The following is a 21,611-nucleotide window of genomic DNA, read 5'->3' as shown; positions in this document are numbered from 1 at the left end:
AGTTTCTGTTCTCAGAGGGAAATATTGTAATCTCTGTGGTATCTTGTAAGTCTGTCTCTTGTTTTTGTTCTCATTCTCTCTCTCTCTTTTGCAGTTTTGGCTATAGAGTAGCCCAATTTAAACAGGATAAGAGGATAATCACTGCATCAGAGCCTTTTTGATAGGCTGCTGATGAGGGTACTCTCTTGGGATATTAGGGGCAATGGTCTGAGCAGGGCTGATGGGAGCCCTGCTGGATAAATTTTTAACTACTCAACTGTTTCATAAAAAACAAGCACTTGGTACCATTGCTTCTACCCAATTACCTTCCGTGATAAATAGACCAGCTGTGGGATGTAGGCAGAGCAGTGGATATTGTTTATCTTGGCTTTAACAAGGCCTTTCACATGCCTTTCATAGCATCCTTGTAGCCACACGGGAGATATGGGTGGCCTTCAAGGGCTTTATGCTTTACAGTCTAACTGGAAGCTGGTTTTCAGTGGTCTTTCTCAGGGGTAGGCTCTGAGGCCAGTACTTTTTAACATCAACAACCTGGCTGTTGGGATGGAATGAACCATCAGCAGGGTCATGTCTGGCACTAAGTTTGGGAGGGCTTTTAATATACTGAAGGGTCAGCCAGCCACTCACTGCGACCCTAGTGAGCCAGAGGAATGGGCTAGCAGGAACTTCATGAAGCTCTGCAGAGGCAAATGAAGTCTTGCAGCAGGGACAGAATAGCCCTGTGCAACAACATAGGCAGGGACAGAGTGGCTTGGGAGAAGCTTTGCAGAAAGGACTTAGGGTCTGACAACAAGAAGGTTGAGGAAAGTGATTATTCCCTTCTCCGCAGTATTTGTGAAGCTGTACATGGAGTATTATGACCAGTTTTCATTCCCCTGGTACAAAAGAGATGACAAACTGGAGAGAACCCAGCAAATGACCTCTTGGTGTTCTCCTTAACCATGCTAACTAGCTCACAGGTCCAAGATCCTGTTTAACGTAGGCCTTAACGACTTAAAAAGTCAAGCTGCTTGTTAGAGCCCATGTAGGTAGATTTCTGGTGTGATGCTGTAGCCAGCTGTGCTCTTATGTGCTGATGGCTCAACCCCTAAACGTGCTAGTAACAGTAGTGAACTCTTTAGAAATGAAATAACTTTAGAAGTGTTGAAGATAATGCCTACCAGAAAATTTGGTAGATGCAGCAAAACTACCAAGTCATGTATGGCCTACATGACTGTCATACTCCATGACTATGGAGTCCTAAAATGGTAACACTCTGCCCTTCAACGCATCAATTCTTCATGGGTTAGTACTAAAAATCAGGGTTTATAAAAATAGTCACCACTCAAGTAATGTGTGTTTGATACAGCTGATTTTTATAGGAAGGAAATGCAATTGAGTAGGATTGATCTCTCTCCCTCTGTGTTTATTCAAGGGGAATAACATGTATTGCAAGAAATTTAATTGCTGTTTTCTTGTCTTTTTTGCTATTGGCCCTTTAAAAGTTGCTAACAAAAATGTCCCTGTGTAAAATACTTGCTTACAGTGTCCATAAATGCTTGACATGCCTACGTAGTCTTTGGCAGACACATCCTCTGAAGTTGTGCTAGCCAGCTTACTACCTTTGCCTGGGAGCCAGCTGACCATGGCTTACTGGCTTCTTCAGAGGTCAGGAGCTCAGCTTCTGGTGGGCAAAAGCAGTGCAGCTGCAAGACCCTGCATAGGCATGTCCTGTGCCTGTTTGTGTGTAGTCCTCTGATATTACTATGCTAAATTGCTGAATGTGAACTGGAGTAAATGCAGCATGGCAGTCTATGGGACCCCTGAAAAATAGCTCTGGTACACATGAGATTTCTAGTTCATCTCACTGAGTGTTCAGTTGTCTTTTTTTTATATTTTGTCATTAAGTATTATATGATTTTTGTGTTCTTCCAAGTTTACTGGCATTGTTCTGGCAGTTAGGGATATGAAAAAGTCATGTTGTTGGTCAGTTGGGCTATTCTGGCAAGAGCAAAGGTATAGATGCAGTTATTGTCCAAAAGTCATCTGCCAGAACATTGTTTTCCACCTGGGGAACTGGGTTAAACTGAAATATTCCCTCAGACTCTCTAGATGAAAGAAGTAACTGTCTACACTTGATGGAATCACTGACAAACATATGTGGACAAATTGTCTTTTGGCAATAGGCTATTTCACAGGTTTTAGCTGCAGTCAGATATGAAAAATACCAGTTTTTCTTTAGCTAACAAAAGTTGTCCATTTTCTTTTTGGTTTTTGCTTTTTCTTCTTAGCCAGCTAAATATATAGTTGTAGAGAAATAATGTAGAGAGATAAAGATTTTTACTTCTCATAAGCCTTTAGTAGAAATTTTATGTGACTACTGAATTTTCCATATGTTTTTTCGTTAGGTAGCAAATCTACTGCAGAATTACAGCTTTCACGGTAAATAGCAGAAAAGGCTGAAATAGCAGTAAGAAATAGAACTGGACTAAATTAAACAGTTCCTGTTTTTATTGAAATTGTTACCAAATTACTTAATACCTTGAGCAAAACTCTTCAGGCTGGAAGAAAATTATATAAAATAAGTAATTGTTTTTGAAGATGTACTTTTTGATTCTCTTAGTACTTGAAGAGAGCTAAGGATATTTATGGACATTTTCTGAATGTGGAGGACAGATTATCAGCAGGGAGTAGCTAATGGAAACTAGTATGAGAGCTTCAGGCTAGAAATACCACAAGGATCATGGCGGTGACCTCAGAGTAGTTGAAAATGTGTGTGGTGAAATAGGAGAGACGAGTCTTGAGGGTGTGGAAAATAAGAAATGCATATTGAAGAATTCCTTCCACACTGCAAGAGTTGTTACTGTAATAAACATCTCTCTGCCTGACTTTTGCTGAATTTGGTGATAAGGACACCAACTCTGTTATCTCTGTTTATCTGAGAGCTGGGAGTGGGGAGAGGAGAACAATATGGGCCTATGCCACCCTTACAGTCTTATATATTACAATTTTGTAAAATAAAACCCAAAGAAAATTGGAAGGATCTTGGCATTTTGGTAAAAAAAAGATTGTAAACTGGATTTTGAGGAAATGCTTGGCCGTTTTTATTGTGATCCCCTCTGGATTGTCCTGAAGTGTCCCAACAAAAATAGCTATCACCAAGATTTTAAAAGTTATCCTTCATTTTTAAAACTGACTTAAGTCTCAACTAATGATTCAACATAAATATGAGGAAGAAACAAGCGAGCATTTTCTCACTTTTGCTTGTTGGCATTGCTGCTGACTTCAGTGTCAGGTAAAGTGCAGACAAAGCTGGTTACTCAATGGACTCATGGTGGAAGACCGAGCTAAACCAGCATGAAAAGACAAAGACTGTCCATCACCTCAAAAAGATATGATTAATTGATGGTTGGGTAAAGAGTGAAACAAATCTAATGACAACTTTACCAACCTCTAACTCAACACTGTGGTTATTATTTTACTTTACAAAACATAGCTCAGCTTGATTTCTGACAGTTCTCACTGCTTTTCCTCACCATGTACTCCATATTTCTTCACCTTAAGGTACAGCTTTCTTCGCTAGTTTATCTAATTTTCTATTCCTTATATATCCTGTAATAATTCCTAGTACACTAACATACCGTTTTTGATGTTATTATTCACCCAACAAGATCTGGAGGCCTCCTGTACTTACTTCCCCCCGTTTTAGTTATACCTAACTTTTCACCTTCGATTTAAAGACATTCCATGCACCCAGTGCATCCAGGTTTTGATTGCTGTAGTCCAACCAGCTTTACTAATTACTTGAAATTTTCAAATTGGACACAAAATTTCCAGAGGGTACATAGGGTCAGAAGAGAGTAGCAGTGCCTTGTTCACACCAGTGATTTCTGGTTCTGTGGGAAGGTTTCAATACTATAGCACCCAAGCACCCAACATCAGCCAAATACAGACAATATCTGTTAATACTTCACTTCGGACAGGAGCCTATGGATTAAGGTGTTGCTAAATGTCAGTAAGATTTTTTTTAGCGCAGTAATTTGCAAGATGTCTTGACTAGACAGAGTGTCCTGTAGCTTCACAGGAAGGAAATTAATGAATTCCAGTTTAAGCTTTGACTGTATTTTATTTCATTACACTCAGGAGTTATTTAACGCTCTGCCTCAGTTTTCTCTTCTTCATTATGAGAAGAGAATTATGAGAGGATTATGTGAGTACTAGTGTTTTTCCATTTACAAGTCATTGTATGAGAGAATTAACTGATATTTGTAAAGGCCACAGAAGATGACTCAGTCATAAGTTTGTTAACTTATTCTTGATATATCAGACATTTAACTTTTCTTTACTATTGTGTGTTTCTTGTTTTTCTCTCTTAAATAACCAGTTTGTAAGGATAATTCCTGTTCTGTAAATTAAAGCAAGTTGTGATTAAAGCTCTTCTAAGCATCTAAGCTGCCCAGCACTGAGATCATCGTTAGCGGTATAACCATGATAACATGGTGCTTAGTCAGGGTTAGGTCAGCACCATGTATTAGATGGAGGTGCTGAGAGATGTGAGTTGGGTGGTGTTATGCTGCATGCATAACATTAGCTTTTGCCATAAATTACACCTTTACCAGATTTAACTAAGGAGTTATGATCTTATCGGTATGGGTACAGTGCTGAGTCATTTTGGTTATGCAGCTCCTCACTGTAAAGCCAGCCTGGACCCCATGAGTTCAGATATGGTTCACCATTACACCGTGTGGGCATGTCTGCAGCTGCCAAGTGGGCTTTACAGCCAACTGGCAGTATCTGAGCCAAGCACCTTGCCATGCATCATGTGTTTGTGTGAGCTGCAGATGCTGCACAGGCAGTCCTTGAAGCTGTACTAGCTGGACTAAAGGTGCAGGGTGGCTGCTCCGAGCACCCTTTAAACCCAGCACAGATGGGTCCTGCTTGTGCAGGAGACGCAGCACGTTTCATTGCACTGTGTTGTGTTTCATGTAGACCAGCCCTGAGAGAAATGACAAAATATTTTGCAAGTCCTTCTGTCACTGACCCTTGGTAAAAGGGGAGCAGAAAGTCTTTTGTTTTTGAAAGAGCTCTGTATGCAGGGAAGGAAAGGGTGGTCATGTGGTATGTTCGCATGATCATCATCAAATCTGGGTTTTACACTTGTAAACCTTTCTTTGAACATGTCCTTTCACCTCTTGGGTGTTTAATTTCCCCTACTATAAAACATACCTTTCTGTTGACAGGAGTGTTGTGAAGCAATTTGTAAAAAGATTTAAGTTTCTTAGGCCTGGCTTACACATAAACATTTTCTGCTATGGCCTGTGCTTAATGCTGTGGCCTGTTGCCCGTAGGGTGAAGAATGATCAGAAGTTCCAGAGATATTTCTGAAATGAAGTTATACCAGCATGACAAAGGGGAAAGCTCAACATCACAGTTTGCCTTGTAGCGGTAGGAAAGCCCAGGGCTGGCAGTATCTAGGAGCACTGAGAAGCAGTAGCCACAGTGTTGTCTGACTTGGACTTTCATAAGAGTTGCATGGTGTAGTTTCCTTGTTCACACTGATCTTCATACTTGTCTTCCGACAGTAGCAGGGCATTTCGCAGTCATGTTTTGTGTTTTAAAAAACATGGCACTATTGTCATGTTTCAGGTGAATCCATTGTAATAGAAGCATAAGTGCCAGCGGGACTTCAGGGTACATGGAGTCATTAAAATACATTGTGTTTAATAAGTAGTGTGTTAAAATACGTTGTGTTGACAAGTACCTTGTGGTTTACCAACACCTTCCACTGCAGAGCAGACTTGGTGTGCTTGAGATTTTCCATTATCCTTCTTAAGGTAAACTTCTGATTTATCTAACTGAAGAACAGTAAAAATAGGCTTCTCAGCAAAGTGCCATACTGGAGCAAGCATATTTATCAAGGCACAACCATATCACTGTTCTATGCTCTGTTCCAATAGTGTGTTGAAAAGGAAAATGTTGTATGTGGTTTATGAGTAAGGAGTGAGAGTTGATTTTTCTTTACTCATTCTGGGCTGTGTTCCCCATGGACTTTGAAGCCCAGGTCAATTCTGTGGACTTAAGAATATGTAACTTGCTTTTATATTTTGCTTGTAGGTGTTTTGTATCTTCAGTATGGAGATGAAACAAAGCAGTTGAGGATGCCGAATGAAATCACAAGCACAGACACAATTCGTGCCCTTTTTGTAAGTGCCTTCCCCCAGCAGCTGACGATGAAAATGCTGGAATCGCCGAGTGTGGCCATTTACATAAAGGATGAGAGCAGAAACATATACTATGAATTGTGTGATGTGAGGTAAGTAAACATGGAATTATAGCTGTTGGGTTTCAGGGTTTGTTTTGGTTTTTTTTTTTCTTTTAGTGCACTTACAGAATAAAAAGGAGTAAAGTTGATAAGTATCTGACAGATAGCCTGACACATAAAGGCATGTTCAGTGGTATCTGAGTAATATGGGAGGTTTGGTCTGACACTGCCTTCAGCTGTAGGTACCACATCGGTTGCACAAGCCATTGATAAATGGCGTACCTTGTTCAAATATTCATATAATACATGCAGGTTCACATATTTAGTATTTTATTGAATTTTAACTGATACATACATATTTAAAATATGGAACACAAAACAACATTTACAGAAAAACTGGGGTTTTCTTCGCTGGCAGAGCAAAGCCTGATACTTGTGAGCTTGAAGTTACAGATATGAATGTCACTGATGTCCTCACAACAGTGCCAATTAGTCATCATCTATCACTGCTGAAGATCTGTGGCACCGGTGGCTGCTGCTGCAGCAGTCCCACCAGCTTTTATTTTATGTCAGGTTGCAGCGATTGATGCAGTCACTTTCCTTCACTAATTCAGAGCTTGGTCAATAAATGATCTGACTAACATCTGGGTACATCTTTCTATCCTTTAGTTTGTGGGAGTGCAGCTGCTTAATGAACTCTGTTCCTTCTGTCCTGATGTGTGTCCAGAGGGACCAGATTCTCAGGGTCCCTAGAAAGTCCCAAATCATGTAACAACAAAGCTCTCAGGCACACCTCAGACATGGTACACTTTGTAAAACTGTGCAAGGAAATATGGTGGGCATTTATGCTGTCCTTTTCATAAGAAGTAATGTGATAGAAAGAATGGACAGAGGAGCGTAAGAAGATGAAGGAGAAAGCAGAAAAGGTGTTTACTCTTTCCCAGTCTACCACTAGCGCAGGAAATTGATGTGAAAGGAAGAGAAGTGTACTGTCTGCCTTGTTTCTTCTGGAGATCCTGTGGCTCAGGTACTTCTCCATATAATGTTGTAGTCAAAAGAGCAAGTTGGAGCTTTTCTAGCCTTGCCACTTCCAATTCCCCCATTCCTATTCTTAGTCTTTGAGCAGCACCACACTCCATTTTCTCTCCTGTGTCTTGCTCTCCTCAGGCTGTCTATCCAGTGTCTTGTCATTAGCCAACCTCTTGGATTTCAATTTCTGTTTCTTTTTTTTTCCTTGCTTTGCAGACTCCCACACCCCAGTTTGGCCACTGTAATGCCTATGTTAAGACCCATCTGATTTTTTGCATCATCATTCACCATGTGCTCAAGTTTCTTATACATCAAACAGCCTATTCACAAGACTGGATCAACTGATTAAATCAAGATATGGGTTACTACATCTCTGTTGCCAAGCACATTATTACCAACCATCATCTGGCCCATCAGCTCTTTGTCTCTCACTTTATCCCTCCATCTTTCCTTGAGTTTCAGACTAACAGTTTATGACTTCATCTCCTCCCTTCCCCCGAGAATATGGTTGTTGATTATCTCAATACCACTCCACCTTTTTTTCCCTTGCTCCTATTGCAGGCGTCACTCTGCCAACCTCAGGCCTGGCTCAATCCCAACATCTGCTTCCTCTGTTCCTATGCCTGTATTGTAGAGCATTTCTAGAGGAAATCCCACGGCCCAGCTGTTTTTCTCCATAGCAAAATTCCCTCCTTCAGTTCTGCCACCCTTCTCACTAAGGAAACCTCCACAGTTCCAGCTTAATGGAGGCCAAAGCATGTACTACCAGCTGTGTTTTTGTTGCTTTTGAATAATTTCCACAACAATTTCTCCATTTTTGTTCCTTCATAAGATCTTGCCAGTGTCTCCCCTCAGAGAACAGATAATGGAGTATCATTGTTCTTTCCTTTGCTTGCCATGTCTTCCTTCAATTCTCTCTTCTTCTTTGTCTTAAACACAGGTATTTCAGTCAACTCTTTAAGCTCTCCACCTACCTCGGAGGCTGTCGCATGTTCCTCTGTGCCTTGCACCTCTTGCTCTGTCTTTTTATTAATTTACTACTTTCTTAAAATGCCTACGTTTACATTGCTAACATGCTTCTGTGCCTCCCAACAAAACTGTCCCTGAATACAACATACATTCCCACTTCCCACCCCATCAACTTGCTCAGTCTTGCACTGAGCAGTGACTACAACTGTGAAGCTGGAGTTTTACTCTTCTAATTCTGTCCTAGACCCATTTCCAAGCTGTCTGGGGCTTTATTCTTCTAATTCCAACTTGTCTTTTATTCCCTACTGTTCTATTGCAACTGTCAAAGTCAACAAATGGCAAGCTTTTGTGAACACCCTTTTTCTCTCAGATCTCTCGTGCTTTCAATGTTTTCTTCTTGCAACTTTGATCTCCCTTTGTTTCAGTGGCTGTTCTTTCCTGATTTCTTCCTGTCTTTTTCCTCTCCTTTCAGGTATCATTTGAGAAGTCCTTTTCTTAAACATTGATTTTCCCTTGTTTTTTTTCAGGGCTTTGTCCTCCTGCCTTTTCCTTGTCTGTACTTGTCTCTATCATCTTATCCCTGTGGATTAGTTGAATTATCATAAATACCTGGGTGACTCCCATTTATTTGTCTGTTTCTCATTTAGGATGGGGTTCATCTGACCAAATGGAGATTCTTACATCCACATTTTGAGCTGGTTGTGATTAATCCTATAAAATTGTCTGATAAATTACACATGCCAGACAACCTAGCTGTTGATGTCTTCCCTGTGAATGTCTGTAGTTGGATGACATGAATCCTAGCAGTTCTGTCCCAACTAAAATCTCGATCTTCTCTTTTAATATAGCCTCATGGAGCATTAGTTTCAGCCTAGCTTATGTTCTCCTTCATTAGGCCATCCCTCCCCTTTTCTTTCTTTTATTTTTTTTTTTAATCACTGGGGACAAGGCACTATCTTTCTACTTAAGCCCATAACCTGGACCTTTTCTTAAAGTGTTTCAGGTCTCTGCATCCAGTGTGGATTTCCGATTTTTTCTGCATAACATCCCTGTGATGCAGCCTTTCCTTTCCCACCATGTAGCAAAAAACCACTCAGGTAACTAATCAGCTTTTTAACAGCAACTGCTGCAATGGTCTTTTCTCAGCAGTTGACACAGGTCATCTTGTTTGCTCTTAACCATTCAAATGAAGCAACAAAGATCATTCTTCTATTTTGACAAGCAGACTGTTTCTCATGCATTTTTTTCATTTGTCCTCTAGCTGTATCTTATCCATCTCATTAAATATAAACTACTTGTCTTCATTACAAGGGCTCTTCCAAGCCCACTCCAATGCTACTTTTCATTTCTTGTTCAGTACCGAGTACCATCTGCTTCCACTTGGTGAATAATGTCAACTTTCATTCTACATGTCTTTAATTTTCGAACAAGTGCCTTCACGCTCTCTCTCAGGCAGCTCTCTAACGCGCTTGGAAGGCATCCTCCACAGACATCTGCAAAGCCACAGTGTTGGTCTTCCAGTCCCACCTTCCTGCTCTCTCTGTTGCACTGCCTACTCAAAGCATGCCCGTGAGCCCAGGATCTGTTTATTGCTCCTCCGGCTGGAGACACTATGGTCTTCTCATTTCTTTTTGTTCCCATATGTCTCTGCAGCTGTCCTGTTGTCTTTTGTGTCTTCTATTCACCTTGTAAGATGGTGAAGAAGTTGTATTCCTGGGGTGTTTTTACAGCACACATGGATCAATGAGGCCTTTGAACATGCCAAGGGCATCTGGGAGCTACAATAATGCAAATAATAGTAATAATAAAAGTACAGTAATATATACCTGTTATCAGTAATGTTTATCTTAGAATAGCAACATGAGGTGAAATAGAATTAACTTCAGAGATCAAATGCCTAGTATTTTGGTGCTTTGCCTTGCAGCAATGTTTTACTTTAAAGTGTCATGTTTCTACAAGAAATATTTACAGAGAATGCTTTTAAAACAAACTCCAGTTAGTTGAGGTACCATCTCATAGCCATCAGACAGAAAAGACAGCAGATAGAATTTATTTAAATGAATAATATACTGTTTCTTGAACTGAAGATGGGAGAGCTTGCTTTGTATCGAAAAGAACATATTTTGAAGTCTGAGGCAGAAAATGGTAACTGAGACTCCCAGTGCAAGTCTCAAAGCAAAAGGGTCACATTTGCAAGATGGAAAACAGTTTATGTTACCATAAATAATTGAAGAACTTGAACTTGCCACAAGGTAGCTACTTTCCTATGCAGTCTACAAGTAAACACTCATAAATACTAAACTTTTCATCAGCCCTGAAGTTCTTAAACAGAAGGCACTGATCTCTCAAGCTGTGGGGTTTCTTTAATAACTACTTGACATCTACAACAGCAGCACAAGTTCTGACTAGCTACCCATTCAAAGCAATCACTGATTGTAATATGACATTGTAAGAAAGAAATTGGACCTGCCCAAGAATCCTTTCCTTCATTTTTAAATGATAATCCCAGTGATTAAGATCAGTTCACTAGACTTGTAGCTGCACCTGGAGGAAAGGAATTCAGTCACATGTGTAAGTAAATTCTCTAGAGATCACTACTGGGAAATGAAAGGAATCGCAGCTTTGAAAGGATGTAACTGAGTGTAGATTGGAGACTTTACTGCTGATTAAATGTGAGCAAGAAATCAGCAGAACTCAGCGCAAATGTCTAAGCCATAAAATTATTGACAGGTAGGTTTTGAAACAAAATAGAAAATTAACGTGACCTAACCTTTTCCTAAATGTAGTAGTTTAAAAGTGGACTAATGAATGACAAAGTGTTGGGTCCTTATTAAACACAAATATTCTCTTTGGGCTTTCTGTCTCAACCATTTCTGTGGGAGCTTTCATCAAAACTTTAGCTTGTTTATTTGTTTTTGTAGTTTCTATTTTTTCCCTTAAAAACCAATCTTTATTATAGATAATGTTTAGAGGAAGGATTTACCTGCTACTGAATTTTTAGCTTTTCTGGATTTTTTTTTCAGGTTTGTGAACAAGCTGATAATTAGAATCGCCTCAAGAATAATTGCAGTTAGAAAGACTGCTTTTCTTTTGATATTCTTGCTTCTTAGAATAGCAAAAATTCATGTGGGCTGAGTACACAATAAAACATGTAAATATTAACTAAATCCTTTTGAGCGCCGTGTAAATGTTGAAGCTCTATTGTCTTCAAAGTGTTTTCACTCTATGGCAGGATCTTGAAAGAAACTTAACACTATCTAATTCTTATGGGTGTGGAGTTATAGCAAAAGAATGATACTTCCCATGGGAAAGAGAATCAAAGTAGGCTTTTGTTTGCTTGTGTGTGTCTAATTTATGGCATTCAGGTTTTTCTTATAGGTCAGCAGCAGACCTACTATGTTTGTCTGTTACCTGAAACTTTTGGGCAACAAAGTAAATACAACTACTTTCATCTGTTATCATTGTTGATTCTTTTGATTCCAGGAATATTCAAGACCGATCTTTCCTTAAAGTTTACAACAAAGATCCTGCACATGCATTTAATCACACTTCCAGAGCTGTAAATGGAGATATAAGGGTAAGTACTAATGCTGCATTTATACTCCTCTTTCTTCCGGCTTTTATGTTAAATGTTTAAATTCTTAACTGTAATATGTACACAACAATTCATAAAATTGAGGGTTTATATATCACACATATACATACCGTAATGTTTCCTTGCTTTGCTTTTTCCAATTACTTGACCTGAGCATTAACTGGTTTTTTTGTGCGTTCTAGTCTGCTAGCGTTAAAGCATGTGAATCAAAGCATAGCCTTTAATTACTTATTTTGGGACACAGACAGTGCTCAGAGTTCATACAACTTCTTATTTCATGTTTCCAAACCCTTTACAGTGAAGTACAGCATTGTATTAGGTCGCTCCAGCAAGGCTTCAGCATGGACTGGTTTGCAGTAGCTGAGCAGATGTACCTAGCTTGAATTCTATTGAAACACGACCATTTCAAATAAGAAATCCTGATAAATACCTATTGTGGTGTAATTGGGTTAGTCTTTTTCAAAAATTTCCTACCTGTACTGAACAAGGACTGAAGTATTTGCATTTTCAAGTGAACATTTTGTATTGAGAAACTACAGCAAAGGCATTTGAAATGTATTTGATTTCTCTCTGTTACTGTGTCTATCTTTTGTTGGACTGTAATCTCCCACATCGATGCTGAGAGGGCAGGAGGAGATTTGGCTGTGCTGCACCTCTTCCACCGTGTTACCACCAGCTAATGTTGCAGCAGAGGGTGGTGGTGGTGAGCTTACACAACCTTATCTCCTTCCCACCCATCCTAGGTCTGTCCCCAGGAAACGGTACAACCCAATGAGTTCAATGGGGCCAGAAGGGAATGCCAGTACTGTACTACCTGCTTTGTGGCTTTTATGTGCTCCAAAGCTGATTGAACTGCACAGAAAATTTCCTGTGATTTGCTTAATTGTACATTTGCTGCTTGGTTTCATTATCAATTCTGAGCATGTCACACTGCTTTATTATTAATATTTCATGTAAATACTTCTGCTGTTTCAACAGTTTAGAGCCTCATTATTTTAGAAAGATTGCAATAGTTTATTTACAGGCACTATTCTCAGCCACCTCTCATTTATGTACTTCAATTATAAAATGGTTCTTTTAATAGGTCAGAAATCTAATTACTTGATTATTCACACTGCTGCACACACAACATGAGAGAGCAAATTGATGTGCTTCAAAGGGCCAGTGTGATAGTTTTTAGTGTCTTCTTTAAGGTCCTGAAATTCTTCAGTTCTAGTTATATTCCTGTATCAGTAACTGGATGTATCCGATACATCTCATTCCTATTCAAAGGCATGACATACTATCATTGTGCGTTATGACATTAACTCGTAACAATTTCACCATCGCTTTACAAAGTTTGTGCCATGTGCAGTGGAAGCTGAATGTATCTACTGTGGCTTTATTTCTGTGCTCTAGACCTGTTTTCAGATATGGTTAACTACTGTTTCTCCTCCATATATTCAAAAGTAAAGACTACTTCTTTTGCCCTCTTCCAGGCATTTACTGCTTAACAGAGTTGTTTTGAACACAGGTGTTGCTTCTGTGCAAAAACTGTGATAATATAATAATCCAAATACTGTGTTGTACAACAGATATGCACACTTTATACCTCTTGAGTATGTCTTAGTTATGTCTCTTGAACATAACTCAGAAATTATGGTGACACAGTGATGACCTTTGCAGAAGTGGTGGTTTCATGGTAGAGTATTGTATTTTGCTTGCTGAAATGCCAAAGATGCCATTTTGAAATTCTGTGCATCCAACAAAACAGCTTACTTTCTCATTTGGCTTTTCCTTTGCATTGGCAAATTTCTTGTCTCGCTGGTCTGAGAAGTAAAGTCAGAGCCAGGATGTTCATAGGGTCTTTGTGGAGAAACGTGCAAAAAGTCTTCCCTTTGATCTGTGTGAACTTCTGCACTTCAAAGTTATGAGCATGGAAACAAGTGATTTCTTGAGCTCCGGAAATAATAAAACCTGTTTGTCTAAGGGTGTGCATTTGTCTAAGGATGAGTGTTGTGCAGTAACACTCAGATCCTAACTGAGGCTTTTCTCAAAGTAGAGGGATTCAATAACGCTTTCTCTGATCCTCATCCTCCAGAGTCTAAAAAGCTGGAGCACACACTGCAACTTTTCCTCTGTTCAGCAGAAGTACTGCAGGATCTTCTTGCAAATCTCTAATTTGGCAAAATTTGTAGGGACATAGCGGTCTAATGGTTTCTACCCTTTGGTTAAATCTGGTTGAACTTTGCCTGCAGATTCACAGGTTATTCGGTCAGGGGAGACAACCACCGATAAGCAGATGGATTGTCTATCCCTCTTTCCTTAGCAAACCAGATTAAAGGGGGTGGAAATGCGTGAGGAGTAAGTGAGAAACATGTACACTTTCTGTACAGGTATTGCACGGTACCAAAAAGATTGTGGAAAAAGCTTTGCTTCTCATCACTCCTTTTGTGTTTGTGCGTGTTTGCATTGGGTAAATTGACATTCTTCTATTTCATGTGATGTATGAGCGCTAAATTCACTACTGTGGGAGGTAGGGAGTAACTTTTGTAACACTGTGCTCTGCATCATGGATAACTGTTTCGAAAAACCTACAGAAAAGCAGCTTATTTAGAACAGTATTTAGAATATCGTGAATTAGCCATTGTAAGTACATTTTTCCATGGTGATACTGTGAGTGTGGTTGTAGCTCCTGGCATATGTGAGTTAAAGCTTTGGTTTTTTGAGGTTTGGGAAAGTTTTGCCTTTACAGATTTTTCTACTGTTCGCTTTCTTTTCCCTTTGGAACCTTTAGCCCTGGGTTTGATGATGTTCAGGCTTCTATTCATGTGATTTATAATCATTTCCATGTAACAGACCCAAAATAATCTCAGAAAATAATGCTAGCTGCCAGCTTGGACACCTGTTTTAACTACCAAACAGATGTGAGACCTGTATAAGAATTGGCAGTAACACTTGAAGTATTAAGTATTATCCGTACGGACAAGAAGACTCAGAATGTGCGAGAGGAATGTGGGATCCGTGAGTTTTAGATCTTCTGTCAAACCACTCAGCATTCATGTACATTAATTCTGATTTCCCTGGTCTTCTTTGTGTTTCATGCATTTTTCTGAATGGGTTGTGCTTGCAGTCCAAGCAAGTTCTAAAGGACAGTTTCTCCTGAAATCCTTGAGTGCCTTACTTGCCTACTGATACCATGCTGTGACTGTTTACATCTTGAAGAGCATGGTTTGTTTGACAGGTCTGCCATGTTGAATGCTGTTCGAGCAAGAGGTAGTCACATAGTGCTGTCTCACTGAATATTTGTGTCTGTGCTTTTCCTTTTTTTATTATTCCTTTCCCAAAATATATTCTGAAAAACTGTAGCAGCTGTTTTCCTTGGAGAAATGTATCTTCACACTGCTGCATTTAATTCATTTATTCCTTAGCCTGAATTTGTAACATTTATCAGCACTTTCTAGCTCTCTGTGCAACAATACTTTCTTTTGACAAAATACTGTCTCATGTCCAAAGGTTTAGATGATCTTTTTATTCTCCCTGGCATTGTTTTGAATTCCAGTGCAAATGGATGTACACAGCCATGTGGTTTGTGCCGTTAAATTTAACGTTTGTGATTTGCATAGATTCAAAGAGGAAAAGGCTTTCTCAGGCTTACTAGATGTAGGGTCTAGGTTGCCTCTCTTCTCGTGTTTAGCGGTAGTGTATAGATTCAACATCTAAAGAACTGACGGCAGATTTTCGTATGTTGCTGAATGAATTGAATTTCTTTGGAAGTGTCACAGCTCCTTTTATCCTGGGTTGTTGCTGTGAGCCCCTGGTGACTCTGAGTGGAAGTGATTCCCCCACCGAATGTGCACAGCATATTTTCTGTCCTCATTCCCCACACCCTCCTTTTATGGAGAGTCTAAAAGGGGAAGAATCCTAAATTATAATCTTCCCCTTCTGTCATTGCAGCTTGTCTGTGTTTCTGGTGGCACAGTTGGATACTAATAATGTTGGTTTATGCAGTGGTTTGTTTTGGGCTTCATCTGTCTGCCAATTTTGAGAATTGGGAGGGAATTTTTACTTCATAACAAACCGGTGGCTATTTTCCTTGGCAATCTTTCTCTTCCCAACCACCTGCCGTAAAGTCTGTGGATAACACTTTGTTTTAAAGTATCCTAGACCCACCATGTTGTTGCTTAATTCCCTGACTTGCGTAGGGCCTTAGCAGGTCAGTGCTTTATCCCAGACCTCTGCTGGGTGGGCGAGGCCAGAATATCCAAAGAATATTTGTTGTGGTTGCTGTTGTATTGAGGTACGTTTTGTGGTGTTTGGGATTTTTGTTTAGAGACTGTTTCTCCAAGAAAGAACAATTAGGGTAAATTGAGTTGAGTTGAGTTGGGGGAGCAGGGGGTACCTGGAAACTCCACATTTTCTGGGAGTTAGAATGGCAAAAAGGTGATGATGTTCCTGGCAGTGATGGAGCTTTAGGCTGCCAAGGTGAAAGAGGATGGGTTAAAATGAGTTGTACAGTAAAATAAGGCAGACATTTGATAAGTTGGGTAAACTGTTGTGCTGAATAGCTTTTATTACTGAAATTGCACAACAGCAGATTTTAATTTTTCCACTGAAAGCGCTTGGCTAGCAGGTTGCTAACATTTTAACTCTCTAGAGTTAGGTGTATTCTGTGAAGTTAGAAAAAACTCTACAAATCCTAAAACGCTTCAAACAACTCCCCAAGAATTTAAAGCATCCAAGAAGCCTGAAATTCAGTGCTGGTTTGCAGGAAAGCTACAGCGATAATAAAAGCAGGATTATCCTTCTGTGTTCTTAAGGTATCTGTAAACATACATCCAGCTTCTTTGAGATGTTTAACTTCTTTTCATTGGATTGTTTGTGATCTTAACATTAAGAAACATAAAATCTGCAGATGCTGCCAAAATTACATTTGTTCATTGTATACTATGGCTAAAAAGAATAACAGCTCCTTGAACTACGTAGAGGTATTGAGGGCAAAAGTATTTATTGGAAAAGAATTCAAGCAATAAATTGGGTGAATGCATTTTAGTGCTAGGATGCCTAAAGGACAGCATTTATATAAATTGCCATGTGTTTGCCTTACTGATCCTCTTACTATAAAACTTTGTTTTCTTTTGGGAAGAAAAAGAAAAAAGAAAAAGCAAACGCTAATACCTCTATTATCTGATAGAGACCTTCCAAATGATACAAATCTCATCTTTCCTGCTGTTTTGCTGTCTGCTTTTTCTAATGCTCTTTTTGTCATTGAAAGGTTATGACAACATGAGCCATATTGTATTTATAAACATCACGTGTTTCCTTGATATGACTTGCAGTGTCTGCCAAACAGAACACATGGAAGAAACATTTCTCCTTAGCTCAGCATTGGTTTTGGTTATACTGATTTCCGGGACAGGAAAAATGCCTTCCTTACTCAGATTTAACTTTCATACAGTAGAAAGAAAGCCTCTGAGTGTCCATGAAATCGCTTGAACAGAAATGCTGCAGCTCTCTTAGCCCACATACTTTGTCTGAGGAAAAGAGAAAAAGCTGATTATTTTAAAGAGAAGATGAAATGGCATGTATTGCTGAAACTAATTCTGAATTAAAATACCTGCCAAAGTCGTCTAGAAACAGAACTCACCAAGAGATGTAAGGTAAGATGATGCTTACAAATAGTGAGAGATATCTAACTCCTTTTCTTCTTTTTTTCTCTCCAAACTAAAAGATATTTTCAGATCAACTGGAAATTTAAATCAGAACAATGAAAACTGTTTCTTCTTCCTTGAGCCATATGAGAAAATAAATGTTTAATTGCTCTCTAAATCACCAAACTCTACTCTCAGATTTTATGTCTAGTTTCAAATCTACATATTAAACAGTTATTTTCCAACTTGCCATTACAAATTTTGCTGAGATTTGAACAAAATATATAAAAGAGGTCTCTGACTTTCTAGTTTTTTGGGGGGGTTTTTTTACTGTTATGAATTTTACTACTGTTGCTTCGAATGGGTTGTCAGTAGTTGCCAATTATTTATGCAACTACAGAGCTGCAGACACTGAGAAGTAGCTGCATCAAATCAGATTGTGATGAAAGACTGTAAATGTACCTGTTCTCTTTCACTCATATGCCCTTTGATATACAATACCTACTGCTATAGAAAGCCTAAGTTAGTGGGAAAGTGAATAGAATTTTAAGGGGAAGAGAATTTTTCTATTTTAGCCACACACAAAATGTTATATAAATTTCAAATGTTATCTGGCAAAAAGTCAGTCTGTTTAAAGGTACAGATCCTGCGTTATAGTTGGATGGATGCTGCGTTGTGGCTTTTTAATGTGATGGCTATGCACTTTGGTATATTATATTTATTTCGCAAACAACCTGTGTAAGGAATGTAACCATGTAGATCCTATTACTGTACCAACATTTTAAAAGATATCTTTTTTTAAGTTTTCAAATAGTGAGAATGGATTTTAAGTTTATAACAAGCTGGCCGTTGAAAGAAAGTGTCATGTTCTTGATATTTAACTGTTCAAGGAACATGAGCTTGCCGCACCCATGCAGTAATGTTCCAGTTAGTCTAAGAGGAGTGTCATAGGGTAGATATCACAAACCAGTTACCTGGAAACTCCCAGAGAGTTTCATCTCTGGACACAGATCAACTTGCAACCACAATACAGTTCTTTTAGTGGAATTTTTAGTTAAGCAGAGTTCTTTATTTCCCACTAACAGGCCTGTATTCAAGCTAGCCTGCCTTTCATGTTGAGGTTTGCTTAGAGCTTGCCCTGGAGCTGATGAAGTTATTTAATGACTACATGTGATCCGCCTTGTGTGAAGTTCTCTTCAGCCATTCATTAACATTAGAAGTCTTATCTCTCACATAAGTCTGAGGTTCTCAGGCAAAACTTTCACTGCTGTGAATTAAAGTATAAGGATTGGATTTGAGTCCATTTTTATTGTCTAGTAGTTTCTGGTTTTATTCTTATTCCACTGCTTTTTACATGATATTTCCCTGTTCCAATTCTTTAGAAGTTTTACTCTTTTTCACTGGCCTTGCTTTTAGTAGAACATTTTGCACTGATTTGGCTGTTTACTTTAAATCCTAAGTAGCTGGCAGGGACGGATGTTGCCAGAGCTCCCTAAACACATTGACAGATGATAAAAATGTTCATGGCTGTGACCTCCCTTATTAAGACGGGAGGTCCTCCATTACCTCCTTTGTAACAAAGTAGCTTATCTGAATTGCCTGTCCCTGCACCATAAGCCAAAGTCCAACCAAGCTTTATGATTTCTAGTTAGATTTCCAAATGAGCTGTGACTCAAACAGGGGCTAAAAATCACTTTGTGGAGGTGGATGTTTTGGTACCGCAGTTCTTAGAACCCAGGTAAAGTTAGAAGCAATGTTTTTTCTTCTTCAAAACTGCCATTTGCTTCTTATTCAGGACCTTATCTTTCCCAAGAAGTTTTTCACAGATCCAAAATGTTCATGATCATGACCCAAATTCTCTGCTTTCCACTGAGTCTTCACTTCAGTATATTATTAGTTACCTGTCTCTAGATAAGCCTAATGAATACTAAAGAGGATTAATTCTGTCCCCATCTTCCTTTGAACAAACAGGAGTTAACCGGTACCTCGTGTCTAGGAGAATGCAGCTATATATCTGAGGACCTTGATTCTTCTCCATGTCGGATCATACTTTTTCTAATAAGGCCTCTGGAAAACTAATCAGACTTCTGAAAATATGAGCAGTAAAAATATATTTTCTTGGATACATGTAAGATCTAGGGTAAGAAAAGCCTCAGCTGGCAAGAGCAAGGCAGTTGCAAATATCAGCAGGCAACAGGACTCCATGAGAAATGATGTGATGCTGAAATTATTTTTTGTGTGAACATATGCCTTTCTTACATCATTGCAAATTAGAACTCCGTGTGACTAAGTGAAAAGACTGAAAGGGTGTGTTGGGTAAAGGGCTAGTCCCTCAGTCACTTAGTATTTGCTATAGATAGCTTGACCTTAGGATAAACTAGGTTGTTTACTTCAGTCATGCTGACCAATTTGTGTATATTTTTGAATAGAAGGAACTAAAATGAAAAGAAAACATAGGGCTCAAACAGTATACGAAGAAGTTTGTGATCTAAGGAGACTCTTAATTGAGGCACTGATAGCACGTATTTACAACTGCAAATACTGCTGGGCCTTGCAGGTATGAGAAGCAGTGCAACTTAGACACTTACTTTGCAAAATCCAGGTGTATATAAGGCTTCCATGACCATTTCTCCTGCTGATAGTGCTGACTCCAAAACTCAACCCAGCAACTCATTTCTTCTGATTTGCTATGCCCTTATATTAGAAGAAGCAGCTGGCTACAGGTGTAAACATGCTGCTTAGGTCTTTTAACTATCAATCAGCTCTGTTTCATAACATTTTTATGTTATTTACGTCCTAATCTGTTCCATATATATGTAACAGAAATTGTGTTTTGACTCATTAGACCAAGGGTTATGCTTTCCTTTATGTTCATTTAACCATATCAACTTGTTCAGTTTTATTTGGCTTCAGTGCAGTGAGAAGAGATACAAATATGGAACAAAAATAAGATCTGAGTCATTAGTACAGCGAGTCAGAAAGCCATGCATTTATTTTGATTTATGACAGCAATTACTAACAGTATTTCTTTATTTAAAGAGAAGAAATCTGATATACAGCATATTTAAACCAAATAGAAATGCTGATCTGTACCAGAACTGCACGTTTGAAACTATTCCTTTTTTGGAAAAAAAAAAAGGGATGACCCCATCAGTTCAGCAGTGCCTTGAGGAAGTGCTGAAATTGAGACTGGTCTGAAGGGTTTAGCTCCCTGTGTTGGTGGTGGCTGTCTACGTTATGTACATGATGTGCTTGATCTCTTCAAGGAGAATGGGGAGGGGAGGAGGAAATGCTTGCTACATCTTCATGAATTACATAACTGCTGTTTGTTCTCAGAAAATTCTACCTAAAAAGCAGCTGTGGAAAAGCAAAAAAAAACCCAGTTGATTTGAAAACAAAGGAAACCGTTGGTTTGAATGCAGTACTAGTTATGAGGGGTATAATAATGTTAACTTAAAAAAAATCAGAAACAGCTTTTATATGTTCTATCCAAACAGTCTAATAACTTATTAGATGGGCGGGCCATGCTATACTGATGAGATAAATGTGGATATTGGCAAACCAATGATGTAATTATGTAAATCCGACCTTTTTAGGATTGAAATGTGTTACGTTCCAGTATGTCCAGTATGTTTAGATTTTTGTCATTTTTGGTAACACCCTGGAAAATTTTGGCTGAAATGCCATTCTATTCTGTCTGGAAAGTACACTAAAGAAGCATATGAAATTCAAGCATGAGAGATTTATTAATTTCTCCCTGCTTAATTTGATAATTTCAATGATTTTTTTTTTAACTGTCACATTTCATCTGTTAGTAGGAAATGAAATACACTCGTAAATATGCAGAAATGAGTGCCTGCTAGGTTCGCTGATCCGGATGTTTGTCTTGCTGATCAGGAATAAAGTAATGCAGACTGTTAGCAGGGAGATAGGTCAAACAATGAAATGTTGCTGGGGGAATAAACCTCCACACAGAGGCACCGTGATTTCAGTCAGGCCAATGCAAAATGTGCTGCATCTCATGCACCGTTTTGCTCAGATTGCCTAAAGCATGGCTAGACTGGAAGCCCTCATGGAACTGGTCTGGATCAGGCTCTACGTGGCCTCATACTCCCTTCCCTTCCAAGCAGAGTTCACTCAGTGTGCT

General features: G+C 39.0%; 1 protein-coding gene across 15 annotated transcripts in view; it reads left to right on the top strand.

Annotated features, from left to right (window-relative positions):
• The window catches only part of KIAA1217 (KIAA1217 ortholog), a 371,380-nt gene that overhangs the window by 281,943 nt on the left and 67,826 nt on the right, over positions 1-21,611 (top strand). For 14 of the 15 annotated variants that reach the window (XR_012658855.1, XR_012658854.1, XM_075082645.1 and 11 more), the window contains 2 exons: positions 6,094-6,292; positions 11,723-11,816. Coding sequence is in view for 12 of the 15 variants with exons in the window: in XM_075082645.1 (XP_074938746.1) it covers positions 6,094-6,292; positions 11,723-11,816 (293 nt within the window). In the remaining 3 variants the exon portion in view is untranslated. Of the gene's footprint in view, positions 1-6,093; positions 6,293-11,722; positions 11,817-15,047; positions 17,474-21,611 lie in introns of those variants that run through there. The other variant, XM_075082654.1, reaches the window with a different exon arrangement.

This window comes from Phalacrocorax aristotelis, chromosome 2 (genome assembly GCF_949628215.1).
Source record: "Phalacrocorax aristotelis chromosome 2, bGulAri2.1, whole genome shotgun sequence".
In the NCBI taxonomy this organism is placed as follows: domain Eukaryota; kingdom Metazoa; phylum Chordata; class Aves; order Suliformes; family Phalacrocoracidae; genus Phalacrocorax; species Phalacrocorax aristotelis.
This window is presented reverse-complemented; position numbering and strand designations above follow the sequence as displayed.